General features: G+C 35.9%; 1 protein-coding gene and 1 non-coding gene across 2 annotated transcripts in view; both read left to right on the plus strand.

The window, feature by feature from the left end:
- The first annotated feature begins 11,671 nt into the window (after positions 1–11,671).
- On the plus strand, positions 11,672–11,743 carry trnaa-ugc (transfer RNA alanine (anticodon UGC)). The gene has a single exon. It is a non-coding gene; the product is annotated as a tRNA-Ala (tRNA).
- A 193-nt stretch (positions 11,744–11,936) lies between these two features.
- The window catches only part of LOC127623870 (intraflagellar transport protein 172 homolog), a 40,090-nt gene continuing 32,584 nt past the window's right edge, over positions 11,937–19,442 (plus strand). Inside the window, exons 1-15 of the mRNA XM_052098446.1 lie at positions 11,937–12,082; positions 12,816–12,959; positions 13,150–13,262; positions 13,493–13,532; positions 13,637–13,702; positions 13,791–13,870; positions 14,007–14,094; positions 14,207–14,421; positions 14,635–14,758; positions 14,961–15,056; positions 15,250–15,411; positions 15,940–15,993; positions 16,149–16,252; positions 17,644–17,729; positions 19,236–19,348. Coding sequence (XP_051954406.1) covers positions 12,044–12,082; positions 12,816–12,959; positions 13,150–13,262; positions 13,493–13,532; positions 13,637–13,702; positions 13,791–13,870; positions 14,007–14,094; positions 14,207–14,421; positions 14,635–14,758; positions 14,961–15,056; positions 15,250–15,411; positions 15,940–15,993; positions 16,149–16,252; positions 17,644–17,729; positions 19,236–19,348 — 1,524 coding nt within the window. The 5' untranslated portion in view covers positions 11,937–12,043. The remainder of the gene's footprint in view (positions 12,083–12,815; positions 12,960–13,149; positions 13,263–13,492; positions 13,533–13,636; positions 13,703–13,790; positions 13,871–14,006; positions 14,095–14,206; positions 14,422–14,634; positions 14,759–14,960; positions 15,057–15,249; positions 15,412–15,939; positions 15,994–16,148; positions 16,253–17,643; positions 17,730–19,235; positions 19,349–19,442) is intronic.

A 19,442-nucleotide genomic window follows, 5' to 3' on the forward strand; every position in this document is an offset into this window, starting at 1 on the left:
GCTATAAATTGACACAAAACGTTTTTTTATCACACTAAAATCGTGTTTACACACATTGTTTGTCTTGAGGTTATACTTTTGAAAAAAACTGAAGTGTATTTTAACATAAAACAATTGGCCCCAATTCACTTCCAATGTAAGTGTGCCTCACTGTAACACAGATTTTTTCTTCTTTTTTAAGAAAACGAGGGTGAAGTCAAAATCATTTTTGTGGTAATTAATATTATGCCATAAATGCTACTAATTGAGTTTAACTTGTATTGAACCGGGATTATTCCTTTAATCGGATCAAAACAAAATTCAGCAATTATGCTCAAAGCAACTCATGGTTCCAACATAGTTCCAAATTTCAGACCAGGCAAATCAGATCAAGACATACTAATACTGAGCTATGCTAATACAGTTGTCTGAGGAGCTAGAACAATTTGTCTACATAGACTCATTGTCATGCCGTTGACTGTTCCCAGTTCCTCTCTGATAGTAAATATGTCCAGAAGAGCCTTAGTGGGATGTTCTCCAACTTCATCTCCTGCATTTATCACGGGTCGCCGACAATGCCTTTCTGCACTCTACAAACCAGAAGCATTAAGCAGCAAAGGCTGCATTATTTTCAAATTCTTGTTTTTAAAAATGAATGATAACTATAAGAATGACTAATTAATATAATCGCTTATAATCATTACTTAATGCACTTCTAAACACAAAGTTATGCATGTGATTAATTTCAGAGTGAAACAGAATGTCAAGCCTAAAGTAATTATACAGTAGAATGGGTAATTACATTTTGATGAAGACCAGGAACATTTATTCTTAATCACATTGATGTTATTCCATGTCTTTTGACCCAAAAGTATTTTCCTATAAAAGTGCATAGATGGCTAGCCACTGGCATGACTCACCTCTACAGCTCCAGGTGTGGGGTGGCGCAGAACTATGACTTCAGCATAGCAGCTTATGGTGTGAACGGAGTCAGCAAAAGACTCGTCCTTTTGTGTGGAGGACATGGAATCGATGAAATGCACCACTGTGCCTCCCAGACGCTACATGGCTGCTGCGAATGAGCTATTGGTGCAAGTGTTCACCTTATAGAACATGGATGCCATGACTTTACCCTGAGAGTAGATGAAGAGGATCAAATTAAATGCCATTCAAAGACTCACTTTAAAAGCAAGAGCAAAATTGTACAATGAGGAGTTCTGTTTCTAAGGACTGCAATTTGAAGCCTGGATTTCCATCACAAAACCAAAAACTCACACAAGTGATCTGCTGTGCTCTATCCTACAGTGATAATGGAGGTAATTTGACAAAAATGTCAAATTTGTGTATCTTTTTGGTTATTATCAGCGGAAGATTCAAAATGTGTTAAGGCTACTATTTTTCATAAATATTATAATTTACTTTTTAAGAAAGATTACTGTAGCTACATTGACCTACCACAGAAATGAGGAGCCATCCACAGTGCTTATCGTATTACACTGTAAAAATAAGGGCTAGTATTTAGGGCTCAGAAGTTGGGATTTCCAAGATTTATGGACAAATTAATGTTTATGTTTTGTTCAAATGTTATGATATTAGTAAATAAATTGGCCTTGTTTGTCTTCAGATATGCCTAAAATTACATAAATCATAAAGAGCCTGATGAAAAGAAAACAATCTATATTAGAATAATAAACAAAACATCTTAATAGCTCAAACCCATCTGAGATAAGTGGTCTACTCACAGGTACAGTTGGAACTCCTTTAGAAATATGGTGTTAATTAAATTAAGTTTAGTTTGATTTCACCTTAAAGGGGTCATGGCATGAGCAATCTAATTTTCCTTGTTCTTCTGACATATAAGCAGTCATTGTACTATAAAAACATACTGTAGGTTTCAGATATCAATGCCTATTTTTCGTCATTGCACCCTTGGCCCCAACCAATAGTGCAAAGGTTAAGTGGAAAGAGATGGGGCTGTCATGGTAGATTCATCAACAATAAAGGGGACTTTACGTTTATGCATTTGGCAGACATTTTTATCCAAAGCAATTTACAGTGCATTTATAACAGGGACAATCCCCCCGGAGCAACCTAGAGTTAAGTGCCTTGCTCAAGGACACAATGGTGGTGGCTGTGGGGACGAACCAGCGACATTCTGATTAACGGTTATGTGCTTTAGCCCACTACGCCACCACCACTTGGACTTACACAGGACACCTTCATGTGCCTGTGTAAAATCTGGATTTAAATGTTTTTCTACATAAACCTGGACTAGATGAATGGCTTTGACCATTATATTTCATCTTGTGCCTCTTCTAAATGACACAATGTCAACTTATAACTCCAAAAAGGAGACCTCCATTCTGTTCAGCTGCACTGTTTCTTGCAGTTTTGAAGGTGTCCGGGACTGTTTTTGCACCCAGCTGTCCTATTTTTAATGGTTAGTCTTTTGTAAACAAGCACTGTGGACATCTATGATCATTTTGATGCGTTTCCGGCGATGTGCACAGAGTTTTAAGAGCGATACAAGCGCAACTTTTAAAAATGTGTCTCATTCTGCTGCTGCCACTGACTGGGAGAACACATGCTGTTCTGTGTGTCCTTTCAACAAACACATCATGAGATGTGAGATGTGAAGATCAGCGTCTCTGCTATGGCCTGTTGAAGCACCCAGCATCAGCATGGATTTATTATGCTGACGTTTTCAAAACATTTCAGCGTGTATTGTATTGAATAGTTTCAGCTGATATCAGCGTGGATTGCTTGTGAAGCAGTCACAATATGATTCAAGCTTTGCAATGGAACTGTTATTGAATAAGCATTATTAAAGATGGGGCAGTTAAAAACTCTATTGGACCCGATGCAAAACCTTAAGTACACAGTTTCATTCACAAATATTTCAAATGTCATAACGGTTTGAAGTTAAGGTGCCACTGTGCTTAAATGTATTTGGATGCAATGTATTGGGTGTACGTTATTTATAAACCTTGACATTTTATTTTATAATGTTGTGGAGATGTTGTTCATTTTCTTCCGACTGAGTTTCAAATATGGCTGAATTGGAGGGGGCGGCACGATGTTAACCAATCATAACGGTTGGCATTAACATTGAAGTCTTAAAGGGCCAGAGAGCTTAAAACAGCATTTCAGACAGCAGGCCTGAGAAAGGGTGGAATATATATATATATATATATATATATATATATATATATATATATATATATATATATATATATATATATATATATATATATATATATATATATATATAAAGTGTCACGTTCTACAATGTTCCAGATGCTAAGATTATGTAAATTATACTTAGCAAACATAAACTCGAAATGCAATTAAACAATTGTTATAAATTAACTAATTGCAATTATGTAATAAACCAACTTCGGTGGTGGCTGCTTTATACAGTCATCCATGCTCGAAGACCATTTTGGACCCAGGAAAAACTGTAATAACTAAGATAAAATCTTCTGTGTGATTTTGGCTATGGCCAGGGTACCTTTACAATGTCCAAGGGTCTTTCTTTCTGCATGTTGAGATGAAGTGTATGTGCCAAATTGATCAAGTGAGACATCTGAAAGCCCAGTTAGACAAGGTGTTTAATTATTAGTGAGACAAATCAACTTTATAACTTTTGAAAAAATACAACGCTATTATTTCTGGTATTAAAAAATCGAATAGATTGGGTGGCGTGTTACCCGTTCCTTGCTGAACTGCCACACAGACGGTACCTGCTGGCCTACCAGTGGGTGCAGCAATGGGGAGGACTGGAGGTGGGGCATGATCTGTCCAATTTGAGGAGACAGGATCCTGACCAGAGGAGGAGGGTGCATATATGCCTCCGCAGGAGGAGCCAATTCTGGTAATGGAAGTACAATCATAATCAGCACACAAAATATCACTGCCTTGTATTAGTAAATTTCATTTTACACCACTGTATGGGACACAAGTTCACTGGAATCAGCCTGAATCAGAAGACATGGCACACAAACAAAGAATGGGTAATGGTGAAATAGACCAAAATATTTGTATCCCACTGTAGCTCAATATTCAAGCCCATGCTACAGACAGATTTGCAGAGTGCAGCATGTACAGTTGTTATTATTACGTAAAATGCATTTATGCAGCCTCGTTCCCAAAGAGTCAGTTTGCATGAGTGGTAGCAGGACATGTTTTGCCATGGCTTTCGGGGTGTAGAGACATCCCGAAATATCATTTCAAACAATACCTTTTAGCAACTAAAAACCTGCATCGTACAGTGGTCTTAATGGTTTCTCCTTCATGCCACAAAGTTTGAAGAAATCAATAAGTAATAGCATACTCACAGCTATTAGAATAGCTAGAATTCAAGATTTTAAGTTTGTATAAAGTGGAATAGCATTCTGAATAACCATTTATTTCATGCACATCCCATTAAAAATCATACACTTTTGATTTACATAATCTGGTTTGTATTGTCACAGTGTTTTGTATGCATCCATATTTTTTTTTTTTTTTTGTATATATTTTGTTATTTGAATCCCTAGTTTAAAAATGCTAAAAACATTAAAAAAAACATCACAGAAGTGGTTAATTTGGCACACAGCATGCACAAACTCGGTTAATTACACTTCCTTGTGCTTGACGCATACCAGAGCGCTGACGTTTTGGTTTGTTCTCACCCAAAACCAACCGTATCACTTCAGAAGCCGTTGATTAAACCAGGGATCGGTAACCATTTTGACATGGAGTGCCATTGCTCATGCTGCGTGTGCAACCCATTGGCACATCACAAGCCGATCGCCTATTTAGCCTTGTGAATCACAAATGCAAAATCCTAAAAATTTACTTCCAGGTTTAATTTGTATTTTGAATAGACTCCTGATGTGGGTTTATGTTTTCTTTTTTAATCATTTAATGTAATTTTGAGTGTGACTATGGTTTAATGAGGGTGTAGCTGTATGCTGGGTTGGAAAACTCAAAGATTAAAAGTGCTGTTTTCCTTATTACAACACATGTTGTTCTGAAAGCAAAAAGAAACAAATAAAACACAGAATGTAGAGGAAGAGATGGCGAGGAGCCACTTCACATGTCACATGGATCCCCTTTTGTTTAGCAGCACGAATTATCAGAATCTGAAATTCAAAGCATGGTAATTAGAAATACATTACAGGAACATGTTAGACTAATTTTAACATTTAACATTCTTGACTCATTTGATCTGACTGCTAAATTGTTTAGGTTATGCAAAATAACCCACTGATTCTTGAAATAAGGGACAAAACTAAAGTTTTAAACCTAAGTTTTTATTTTTTAATACAAAATTATTTTGAAATAGGTATATTTGTAGACAAAGGTCTCAGCTAACAAACCATGTAAGGGGAACAGGTTTTTATAAAAACACTTCTTTCTGAAAACTGACATTTTCACTTCAACTCCATCAGATACTAATTGTGCTATTTTAATTTGATCCATCCAACAAGAGTGTAAAGTCTTTACCTTTATGGTGTTCAGTAAAAGAGTTAAGTGATCAAATACATTATATATATAGTGTGAATAGTGTGAAAACAGAAAAAAAAAAAAAATAAAAAAATAATATATATATATATATTAGGGCAGTGGTGGCTCAGCGGTTAAGGCTCTGGGTTACTGATCAGAAGGTTGTGGGTTCAAGCCCCAACACCACCAAGACACCACTGTTGGGCCCTTGAGCAGGGCCCTTGAGCAAGGCCCTTGAACCTATCTGCTCCAGGGGCGCTGTATCATGGCTGACCCTGCACTCTGACCCCAGCTTAGCTGGGATATGTGAAAAATAAATAATTTCACCATGTATATGCAGAAATGTATGTATAATGTGTGACAATTGGTCAAATTAAATTAAATATATATATATTTTTTTTTTTTTTTTCTGTTTTCACACTATTCTGAAAATCCTGACGGAGTTGAACAAATTCTATATTTTTCCATCTAAACCATGTGTTGTACGCTGGAGCCATTTAGGTTTTTTTCCCCTTACTTAAAGCTGCCACCATAACCTAAACAAAAATGTCAAAATTATTTTACAATTCTTAACAGAAATTATCATAAAGTGTGTGAGAGTGTTGACAGGTTGAAGCTGTGACCGCAGAGACTTAAACATTGTTTAAAATATAAAGAAATATTAAATTTACCAGACCACGTGTCCTACTGTTGCATCCACCATGAGCAGGAAGTGGGAAAGGGTGTTCTAGCTAACCGTGACATTGTCTGATTTATTCAGGGTTATATACAAATCTGACGGAGTTGACGCCAGGTGAGGACACAACTTTGATGGCCAGTTTTTTTATGGGAAATATTATATTACGTTTACTTAATGTATTGTTTGATATCTTCCAGATCCCGACCTTTCATTTGATACTTATATTTATAAATTTGTTGCATTTTTTTGTTTGTCAGTTTAACATTGTTAAGGTTAATTTTTTGGTAATCACATTTCCTTTTTTAACCTTTTCATTATTATTATAAATGTCTTGATACTTAACAAAAAGAGGATTTTTTTATTTTTTTATTTATGTAGGCCTACATGTTTTGTACCTTATCTCAAGAATCAGTGACCCGTTTTATTTCCAAGATCATAACAAGACACCACTTGCTGAATGCAACATGAGGTGACGTCATTAATATAATGTGAAGTCGCACACATTTCACAAAGTGAAATAATGCCTACCGTTACACATGCTAAATAGTAGGCAGTATACAGTATATTGTGAATACACAATATTCATAAAGTTTTATGCTAGTCAAACAAACAGTGATTTGCATTTCAAATATTGACCATCAAGGTAAATGAAATCCAGCTGTACCACATCCCAAATCCTATGCATTCTTACCTCTTCTTTCTTGGAAACATGGCAGATACATGGCAGATATGAACAGGTCTCTGATACAGTTGTGCTACCATTAAGATCGCCACCACAATTTGCAGGTGCTATGGCCACTTTTCAAAGCGCTGCATTAACACAGAACATCAGTTTGCTTTGTCACAATAGTAATGTATCCGAACTGTGAGACATATAATAATCAAATTTGAAAGGGAACTAGAAACTCTGAAGACATGTTCCTGACCTCCATCCATTGACAAATATTGTCAATTTTCAAAGTGGAAAAGGTTTCATTCAAGTACATCTTCAGGCCAGCTGTAGAGCTCGCTATGGATGGAAGAAGATTTGCGTTTTCAATTGACGCTCCCACAAAGAGAGCATAATATGAACATATTTTAGGTGCAAAACAACTGAGCACCTTGACAGTGGAATTGGAATGTAGAGATTAGTCACACATGTGTATCAGTAAATTTGAAGTCACAGAAAACAATGTTTTAATAGTTGCAAACTTGTAGATTTATTTTCTCTCCCACTAACACAACTCAACAGTTACACCTCAAATTCTTCATTGCAGGTGTACAAATCTTTTCTACGAATCACAAATTAAGAAACTCATAAGCTCACATTTTTTGCTCGAGTTGCTTGCTGTGAATATGGTGCAAAACACATTCACACACACACTCAAAATGTGAAGTGCACGGACAAATTTAGCTCATCCGCAAATCAGTATGTGAATTCATCCAGTGAGAGTTGCACACATGTAGAATATTGTCTCTCAAATATGTTTTCTTCTTGGATATTTTTATAGCACAAACACAAGTACATAACTTGTTGAATCTGCTGCTACGCGTCTCAAACACTGTTCTTTCGCGCGCTCTCCCTTTTGCGCCACATATCTGTATAAAATATGGAGCAAAAGTGATTTGTGCGTCTGTAGAGGCAGCAGCAGGAACTGTTCAGAGATCAGAGAATTTTGGCCAATCAGAAGAGCTAGTTTGGGCGCCTCACTGTTAGCGGAACATGGCGCCTGAACGAATAGGGGAAAAAAAATAACTTCCATGAACATCTTCCCGAGCTGGCAGTGGCAAATACCAATTAAGATATGTTTTTTCTTACTTATTTTTTTTCTGAAATCACACACTGTTATACATTTGTTTATAATTTAAATATGCGCGCTGGTCATTGCGGTCAAGTCAGCCGCGATTTAAATCCGAGTGCGCGCATATTGCAATAATAACGGTAATTTGCGGAAAGAACAGAAAGACTTGCTTTCTGACTCCTGTTGAGTGCAGAAGAAAGCGAGCCTTACTATATTGACGAAAACATGTTTATTAAGTTTCTGTGATGTGCTGGTGTTTATTAATATGTTTGATTCAGCCTATGTAAATACTGACTGGTTTAGAAGACTCTTGGATAGGTCAGGTAATAATTTATTTTTCTGGTAGAAAGAAAAAGTAAAACAAAAAAACAAAAAAACAAAAAAAACTTGTAGCATGTTTTAAAATTAAAATAAAGACCATCATCTCATGGAAAGCAGTAGAGATGTGTTATAAAATGTTCTGTGTAAATATATATATATATATATATATATATATATATATATATATATATAAAATTTTAAAACAGGTGCTCAGTGGTTTTGCACCAAAAATACCTTCATAGTTTTAGCTGGTCACCCTGCTTGGCCAAACCGGTGCATAACTCGTTTATCTAGTATAGGGCTAGCTTGTCTCCTAGCCTGACAGGCACAAAAAAAAGAAAGAAAACTAAAAAACCAGCCAATCAGTTTAGGCTGGTTTTAGTAAGGTGGTCATATGTTTTCAAATTAACAAAAATATAGTATGCTTAAATCTCAAATGGCAACTGACAAAGGTTGACAGTAAATTTTGTATTATTATTTATCACACAATTATTAATGTTTTACAGAGTATTAGTCACAATATGAACTTAAGAAATGGCTTGATTTGAACAGCTACTTTGACCCACATAAGTTGCAAAAATGTCTGTGGAGGAACTATCAAAAATACGGTATATCTGTGAAGCATGGTTGATAAATAGAAGCTTTAGCTTTAGGAATCTTTGAAGGCAACATCTGATATGTCACTTTATGCACACATCTCCGGGGCAGTGTCTACTGGACAGTGTACACTTTTAAATATTTGGCGCGAAATGAGACACGTGCAACATCCTGCTGTTGAAAATTCCTCAGCGTTAACATTATTAGTCACACTATTACAGGACAGGTGTATCACTGTAGTGACAAGCAGTGGCAGATTTAGCAAATTGGGGGCCCAAGGCGAAGGTATGTATAATATGAATTCATATTTCACGTTTTTGAGTATTAAAGCTCTGTGAACCTACCGCATGCGAGCTAGCAGTGACAAACAGGTAATCTGAAGAACTTTACAAACACATGGTGTACAATAAAGGTTTTGAACTACAGTATGATGTAGACCAACACAGACATCAAGAATCAGCATATGAATCTCAACAACGGTGACAATCAACAAAATAATCAGATAAAACTCTGAACATCACAAAACAAGCTACTAAAACGTTTCAACAATAACAACAGCAAAAATAAAAGCAGATAATAATAATAAAAGAAAATACTAAAGGTGATGATACACAGGACAACTTTTTGAGCCATGTTGCCGTCAACAGGCAACCAGATGAGACACAGGCCCTACGACCGATCTAAAATATCCAGATAGAAATGTATTGCCCATTTTCAATGGGAAAGTGCCCAAGCAACATTGCTCAAAAAGTTGCCCTGTGTATCATCACCTTTAGGCAATTCAGCATAATTTATTCATGCTGCAATGTATGCTAGGAGATATTGATGAGTTTTGATTGATGGCTCCCATCATGCACTGCACTTATATCATCACAGTTGTTGATAATGATTCATTATGCTGAATCTTGATGTCTGTGTGTGTCTCTGAAAGTTCAAACCTTCATTGTGCACAATGTTTTACAAATTCTTCAGGTTAACGTTATCACAACATATGATGGATCACATGCTGTAGAATCATAGGGCTACTACAATTACGTTAGTAAAAAAAAAATGTTTTACCGTAAATTTCACAGGTTGACTCACCAAAGCCTCCTCAATTTCTTGGTTCACGTTATCCTCACCTAGCACCACTTCACAGCTAGCTGCTGCTGTAGCGGCATGTTCAACTCGTTGGACGTTTTTATTCCTGTCTGTATCAGTAACGTTAGCCGTAAAAAAGTGTGTCATCTTTGGCAGCGTTGCCAAATACTTATCAGCGTCTTTTCGCTTTTTCCTTTTAATTGAGCCGCTTGGGTAACAACTTTTCATTTTCGCGATTAGACTCGTCTTGTTTCGTCTCTGTTTGTGTACATCCCTGTCCTCCTGTCACTGTGTGTTTATCTTTCGCGGCGCGCACCGTTACGGACTAGTCCATTTCATTGTGAAAATAGGGGGTGTATGTGTAGGGATAGATAACCATGAACTGGACATTTTAACCAGTACTTCAATGTTTCAACGTATTTCTTAAGAATGTTAATAAAATGTACTATGCTTTTGAAGCGTTCATGATGATAAGGGTCCTTTTATTTTATTATTTCTTATGATTTGTTTTAGGTTGGTTGGGGGCCCCCCTACTTCGACCGCTGGTAGGGGGCCCCAAGCAGCCGCCTACCTATGCCTCTATGTTAAGACCGCCACTGGTGACAAGGTGTCGCAGGTGACAGCGGCAGAAAAAGGAAAAGTATGGAGCGGATGTGGATACATTTAAATATATATAAAAAATATTTTTCATATCGTTCGACATCGAAGTTTATCACAATCAAAATTAAACAGTCAAAATAGTCTCTGTAGAACTTACTGCCAAAACATCAAACCTTTGAATATTACAAGGATGACATTTTTTTGTACCCATTTTATTATCAACAATTTGAAATTATAACATCACACCAATTTTAAAATGCTCAGATAAAAATCACTTTCATGACACAAGACTCTGTTCAGGGAACATGTATTTTATACTTTGTATGTTTTTTAATTTTACATTTAATTTGAATTATATTAAACTCTTTATCTAAAGGTGTCACACTAAAATCGAAACATTATTCCTTGGATAGCAGAAAGCTTTTTTTTTTTTTTTTTTGGTGAGTGTACTTTAGTACTTTTATTGAATTTGTTTTGTACACAAATAAATGTATTAATCTCTTTGACCATTTGAAGATATCAGCTGCAAAGAAATGCCTAGCACAAGGCTTCTTTCTGGGAGTAAACTTCTAGTTATTATATTTAGATATTTGTATATATTTTACGGGACAATTGTTTAAATATAATTGTTAGTTTGTAATCTTGGTATATTTGGAATTTGTTTTGTGGAGTCACTGATGGTGATCATGTTAAAACATTCCTCATATATTGCTGTCATATTGTTTACCTTTTTTGTCTATTTGAATATTTATTTATTTACATAGTGCTGTAAATGGTTTGCCCAGGGAGGTAGTCCAGGAGTGTTTAGCCCTCTTCACTGTTTGCTGAGATGGTTGCATTCAAGTACAGGTTTATTTTATGTGGGCATAGTGATGAAATCCTTTTTGGGGTGATTAATTTCCCAGTGTAGTTTGCCTCCCTGAAGGTCAGCCCCAGCTCTCCCCAGTTTTTTTAAATAAAGCATTTATTCTGCTGAAATGTCTAGGTAATGTATTAAATATGTGTAAATGTATTGGATGTATTGCATGAGTGACTCATCTTAGTTTTTGTAATAAAAATATATATTTCATGTGTGAAACTGTCTTCACTAGTTAGAACATTTGTTCAGAGATTAATACCGTTTCAACCCGCAATTTGTATCGGAGGGGATGTAGCTCAGTGGTAGAGCGCATGCTTTGCATGTATGAGGCCCCGGGTTCAATCCCCGGCATCTCCATAATTATTTTAATATTTTTGTTGTTTCATTATAATGTTATAAATTGCCTCATACTATCTGTTATAGCTTAAAGATCCTCAATTAAAAAATAAAAAAAAGAATGACATTAAACGAGATAAACACATGACGCGTTTCATTCTAAGCTACGTAACGACGTCATACATTTTTTCCTTAACTACGGTAACCAGGGAGAAAGCTGTTTACCACAATGTCGGCAGCCTGACAACTATGAACCCAAAATATGACTATATCTATAAATCTATCATTCTAACTGCAACGAGTCATTTGTAAATGTGAATTATGAAACTAAAGTACCTAAAGACTCTTCTAACTCCTCAGGTAAGTTAATTTATAATGCTATTTATCGGCGCTAGCTAACTAGCTTGTGGCAGTCCGCTATCCGTAGTAGGAATGATGACTCTTAGCTTAGCATTACTTGGATGAGTATGTGTCTCGGTGAATTTAACTTAAACCTCCATGCTGTGCTAAGAAGCATAATAGAAATAATGTATTTTGCAATAACTGAATGTTATTAAAATCTCGGTATGTGACTCCTGCCCTTTGCTGAACATTCAAGACTCACTTAATACCACAATTATGTACTGTAAAGTATTGCCAGGATAATAGTATGTATGTATAATGTATTTAGATTTATATTGTGAAAAGAATGCAGACTGGATAATTTTTCTGTCATATTTTAGCAAATTAATGTAAAAAAAGAAAAGAAAAGAAAACATTGGCTAGTTATATAATAGTGTTTTGTTTTGTTTAAAGAAACACTTATGGTGACTAGTATTCTATTTAACTGGGACCTTGGACCTAAATTTACTTTGTCTCATATGGCATACGAGTGTTACAATATAACATAAATGCTTGCACTGTTCTAACAAAAAAGTGAACTTATTATCTTATGGTCAGATTGTATGTCTGATCATAACTTGCAAACTGCAATATTTGTGTCAATATTACTTTACTGGCCAGATGTAGTGTGCACAGGGAGGGAGAGGTCATTTTAACTGTTTGCATTGATCATAGTGTAGTTACTTTAATGCCTTTAATGTCTTTTCTTTAGGATGGAGCTGCTAAAGTCACCTGTATGGCTTGGGCTCCAAACAATGCAAAGTTTGCAGTTTGCACTATTGATAGAGTGGTTATTCTATATGATGAGCAAGGAGAGAAAAGAGACAGATTCACTACAAAGCCTGCAGACCCCAAAGTAACTTATCAATGCATTTCTACACACACACACACACACACACACACACACACACACACACACACACACACACACACACACACACACACACACACACACACTTACTATCCTATGAAAGCTGTTTATAGTTTCTTAATACATCAGTAAAATGTATTGAAAAATGAAGTAACAGCTTTATTATTTGTTGCAGTATGGAAAGAAAACATATGTGGTCAAGTCCATAGCATTTTCCCCCGATTCAACCAAAATAGCAGTTGCCCAAACAGACAACATCATATTTGTATACAAAATTGGAGAAGAATGGTAAGTATCTCAGATACAATATAAGTATATTAATATTATGTAGTGTATATAAAATATGAATTATATATATATATGTACAAACAAATATAATAGGTGTATTTTCCATATTGCTGATCATTAAATAATTACTTGCCTTCTACACAAGCAAAATGCTGTGTGATACCACAACAGTGGTGAATGCATTAATCATATTATTTCACATTTTTTATTTGATATGTTTTCTATTCCAGGGGAGATAAAAAGGTTATTTGCAATAAATTTATACAAACAGTAAGTATTTTGATGAGAAAAATAATACTCGCCATACATGTCACAAGTGTAAATTGGCATAAGTGATGTTTGTTACATGTCTTAACTCTTTTGTTGTTCTCCAGAGTGCTGTAACATGTTTGGTTTGGCCGACAGAGCATGCAATACTATATGGACTAGCAGAGGGAAAAGTAAGTGTGGTGAATTTTCAATGCTTTAGACCTGAATTTTTATTTAGCAAATATGATTTTCTTTGAATATTTTTTGTGGCTAATGCAGGTTCGTCAAGCCAATACAAAAACAAGCAAGTCCTCTACGATCTATGGAACAGACTCCTACGTTGTCTCACTGACCTCAAAGTATATATGCATATTTACATGACTTCTTCTCTGATGCTCGTTCACCTGTCAAACAAAATCAACTATAATACTTAAATTCAGCATCACAGCCCAGAACATTTCTCATATCATTATATCTTTTGTTCCATCGTCTCAGTGTCTCAGGGAAGGGAATCCTCTCTGGTCATGCAGATGGAACGGTTGTTCGGTACTTCTTCGATGACGAAGGATCTGGAGAATCTCAGGTAAAGAACCACTTTATTTTATTCAAACTCTTTTATAACACATTTTATAATATTATATTTGCAATCATTTGCATTACTTATGATTCAGTTAATTTTGTTATGATTTTTAAAGGGCAAACTATTGACACATGCATGCCCGCCATATGCCCTGGCATGGGGTATCAACAGCATAATTGTGGCTGGATGTGATAAGAAGATCGTAGCCTATGGAAGGGAGGGCCACATTCTTCAGACATTTGACTATAGCCGAGATCATTCTGAAAAGGAATTCACCATTGCGACAGCTAGCCCCAGTGGCCAGTCCATAGTCGTAGGAAGTTATGACAGGTGAGAGATCTATTTGAGCAGAGTTAATGAAAAACAAAACATTCTGCCCATCATAACCCTAAACTGGATTGAAAATGACTGCAACTTATGTGTCTCATTTTGTTTGCATTGATGCTTTTTCTAAATGTAAATCAATGTCTTAAAACATTGTTCTGGGCATTTTTAGCCATGCAATACCATGTCATCATATCAAGTAAAATAATTTGTCTTCAGGTTGAGAGTTTTCAACTGGAGTCCTCGAAAAGGCAACTGGGATGAAGCTTCTCCCAAAGAGATTCCAAACTTGTACACCATCACAGCTCTAGCCTGGAAAAAAGATGGCTCTCGGCTCTCTGTGGTGAGTTTTGATGACCAATTCAATAAATATTTCTGAACTTCTAAAGTCTTTGAGAGCTTCTTTATTCTGTTCAGGTACTGAAATCTACTGTACCCACTTTTTTATTGTGCAATGCTGTACTTATTATGGCTTGCTAGGCTTTTATGTTTTTTGTTGCTATATACATTTTCAAACACTGGTGGATATGATCTCTGAATTGCAGGGCACATTGTGTGGAGGAGTCGAGCTGTTTGACTGCTGCCTGCGCAGGAGTATTTACAAGAACAAATTTGAGATCACCTATGTAGGGCTGAGTCAGGTGAGCTTTACTTAAGGATATTTTAAAGAGTACAGTGTATCTATTCTATTTAGTAGCTTTACAGTCTTCTCAAATAATTGTATTGTGATTGGGCTCTTATTTTTTATTCAGTTTTCATCCTACAGCATTAACTGGAACTACCATACTATTAGGTTTTCAGACACTGTAACTTTATTTCTTAAACTCTTCTCAGGTAATAGTGAAGAATTTGTCCACTGGCACACGAGTGGTGCTGAAGTCTCAGTATGGTTATGAGATAGATGAGGTTAAGGTCATGGGGAAGGATCGACATCTAGTGGCTCATACTTCTGACACCCTTCTGCTGGGAGACCTGGTGTCCAACAAACTGAGTGAGGTAGGAATGACACTTTGCTATTGTTTAGTTTCTGTTAGGTTTCTGTATTGTCATGTCAGCTTGGTATTTATCAATTCATTTCTTGGAATCTATTCTTGATATCTCATTCTGATTAAGATCTTCATTAAGTCTGAACTGTATTTTGCCCATCAGAAATCTGTTCTTTATAAGTGGTTGAGAAGTTTTACAGATTTTATTAGCATTAAGAGTGAATGCCTCCATTGGATGGGCTAAGGTTTAAAAATATCTAATTAAAAGTTCAAGGGCTGTCATGGTTCACTGTGTTAATCCATGTTTAATTGAGTTTCCAAAGTGCCCTTATGGGAGTTGGAAGAAAGTTTAGTGTGACAAACAGGATAATGGTGAAGGGCCCTGTCTATGGTCTTTCTCTCTCTCTCTCTCTCTCTCGCTCTCTCTCTCTCTCTCTCACTCTCTATTCCTCTCCCTACCTCTTTCTGTGTAATGTAGTGGAAAACAAAATTTGATGAACATGTTGTACTCCAATAAACAACCTCTCTCCCATTACAGGTGGCATGGCAGGGCTCCGGGGGAAATGAAAAATATTTCTTTGAAAATGAAATGGTACGGTCTTATTTGATTGCATCATTTTTGTTTTATTAAGTCATTTACAAGAATGGTATGAAGGGAAAGCGACTGAGTTTAATGAATCATGCAGCCATAGCTGAAATAATTAAAGTTGGCACTAGCTAATTGTAAATTGCTTTATTTCTGGTTAGGTATGCATGATATTCAATGCTGGAGAGCTGGCACTGGTGGAATACGGAAGCAATGAAATCTTGGGATCTGTTCGGACAGAGTTTATGAACCCTCACCTCATTAGGTTTGCCTTTTATTATCTTCGTATTTATTACATTTGGGAAAAAAAAAACCCACTGTATATAGGCAACATGATGTCAGAATGGACCCCTTTACTTATTGATAATATTAATAAAAAATAATAACAATGAGACTGTTATTTTTAATAATAATAATAAATGATAAAATAACATAAATTGTATAATAATATGTATATATTAATTTAAATAATATATAAATTAATAGAGTCATTATAGTTTATAAATAAAATTGGCCTAGCATGTTTCACATTTAAAATACAAATGGAAAAAAAGGCTGTGCAGGTGGTTAAAAATAATATTGGTGAAAATGTATTAATTGAATATAATGCTAAAAATGCTAAAAAGGTTTGTGTTAGTTCATAGTACATTAACTCTCTCTTTCCTAGCATTTGTCCCGTGTAGGTGCAGGGTCCGCTTCGTGATAGTTCGCATATATAAATATATATTGATTTGGCAGAAGTTTTACACCGGATGCCCTTCCTGACGCAAACCCTTGTGACTGGGGGACTCCCACTCACACACATATGAGCAATTTAGAGTCTCCAATTCACTTAACCTGCATGTGTTGGACTTGTGGGGAAAACCAGAGCACCTGGAGGAAACTCCACACAGAAAGGCCCTAGTTGAGCCGGGACTCGAACCCAGGACCTTCTTGCTGTGAGGGACGGTGCTAACCACTGTAATACAATAAACATATTACTAGTTAAAACAATAACCAAGATTAATAACAGCAGTAAAAGTATTGTTCATTGACAGTTCATATTAACTAATGTAAACAAATGGAACCGTATTCTAAAGTGTTACTGATAAAAATAATGTACATGCTATATAATGTAATAATAAATAGACATTTAAATAATTATTTAAATGTATTAATTTATTAATAACAATATATTAATAATATTGGCTTAACGTGTTTCACCCATAAAATCCAGATATAGAAAACCGTGTCCTACATTTTCCCCCCACTGAATATTCTTTGTCTTGCAAATACGTCACATTATGTGTTGCAAATGCATTGTCCTTAATAACTTTTGCCGATTGTTCTAAAATGATGAAAAAGGTAAATTCATATTGTCTGTTCAGAGGAAAAGGGAAGACAACTGCTTGTATTTTATGCACTGAAGTCATGTCTAAATCTGAGCACTAGATGGCGTTATTTAGCCTTCATTTAACACTTGACCTAGTACTGTCAGTTTGCTTTGAGAACTGCTGTTGCTTTTCATACAGCTGGCTCTTACTCATCACAAATCTGCATGCATATATAAAGCCTGTCAGGAGTTGTCAGATTGCAGTGCTTGGTTCCTCATGATGGAGCACTGACAGGTCCCACGGCACAAACAGGTAGTGTTTACTCGTCTGTTTGTGTGTGCAGTGTGCGTCTGAATGAGAGAAAGCAGAGGGGAGTGGAGGACAACAAAAAGTTGGCCTACCTGATAGACATCAAAACTATTGCTATCGGTAAGTCTTCACCCATAACTGCTGGTATGGGGGTGCATTTGAGTGACATAATTAGTTTTTTTTCAAGCAATCACATGTCTTACTGCTCTTATAGCTAAAGATAGGTTATATGACTGACAAATGTGACTCATGATTCCTTTAGGTGTTTAGCTTATATTTAAGTCATAGGTATTATTTTGTAAGACATCGTGAAGTTTATTACATAGGACAATTTTTTAATTTTTTTTCCATAGTCTATAGAAAATATTCTTTTGTTTCTGTTTTAATGATTTATATGGATATGCATTGTTAATTTCATAACAGCGGCAATATTCTAAATAGAGTTCTTGCTTCTTTCGACAACTTCTGATTTAGCCTCTGATTTAGCTCATAGTATGGCAGTGTGATCAAAAATACACAATTATGATAGAATCCCATTTACTCATTCAGAAAAGTCTCTGCCTGACTGTTTTAATTAACAGCTCATTGCCTGTCCATGCAAGCTTATTGGAATGACATCATCAGTGGTCTTGATTGGGACAACTTTTCCATGTGACTCGTTATTTGAATCCACAGATGAAGAAGAACAACATTTTAGGAACAGAAGAGAAGAATGTTGATGTGATGTTTTGTCATTTAGGATGTTACCCTTCAATTAGATATGACCCCGCTGTGTCATCGTCACAGCACTCTCCTTCACTGGGCCACAGCGCGCCATCTGCCACACTCTGACCACTTCCTGTGCTAATTAAGTCCAGGCATGCTCCCTCCATCCTGCAGACCTTTTTTTCCTTTAGGTGGTGAAAATGAGAAACAACTTTCATCCAATTTATTTTCTTCTGACAGACAGCAGAGTGCTTTTCCCCGTCACTGCTCCGTGTGCTTAAAACCTGTTCTGAAAGTGCAAATTGGAAAGTGATTTTCCTGTCTTTCTTTTTTCCCCCTTCATAAGTGATGCTTCCCATCAGAATGGTTATTTGTGAACAAAGAGCGTCACAGAATGTGATTCATGAAAGACTTATTGATTTTTTTTTATTTTGTTAGATAGCGGATGTTGGGGTTATGAATTAAAAGATGCCTGAATGTTTTGTGTGTGTGTGTGTCTGGTATGTTTGTGTGTATAGTGATGTTCATGGCAGTAAATAGAGCCATCTCCAAATTTTTTATTTTGTATTTATGCCTATTTATTTATTTCCACTCAATGTTCAAGTATTATTTTCCCTTATTACAGAATCTTTCTGATGGTAAATAGTTTATCTGGTTTGCTTATGGTAGTTTTAAAACATTGTTTTAAAGCCTCTTACTGTTTAAAAGGTTAACTACGTTGAATGGATTAATTTACATGAAATTGGCTAAATTGTCCTGTGGTTTGAAATGCTATTCTGCATTTATAACCATTTTAAAATGAATTTTGCTAATTATTTTGTAATTAATTATAATTATAATCTTAGATCTCTACAAAAGAAACAATAGCTGGTACTTGATGCATTAATCTCCTACGACCCATCTTTCTTCCTGTTTTCTCAGTGGACCTAGTCGGCGGGTACAATCTGGGCACCATAAGCCATGATTCCAAGATTGACTGGCTGGAGCTGAATGAAACGGGACGTAAACTTCTCTTTAGGGACAAGAAACTCAGGGTAAGGGGCACACATTGTTATTTAAGCTTTAATATTACTGATAAAATCGGATAGATTTGAAACTTCCTCCTGTTCTGTCTCATTCTCCCCGTTA

This window comes from Xyrauchen texanus, chromosome 30 (assembly GCF_025860055.1).
Source record: "Xyrauchen texanus isolate HMW12.3.18 chromosome 30, RBS_HiC_50CHRs, whole genome shotgun sequence".
Taxonomy (NCBI): Eukaryota; Metazoa; Chordata; class Actinopteri; order Cypriniformes; family Catostomidae; genus Xyrauchen; species Xyrauchen texanus.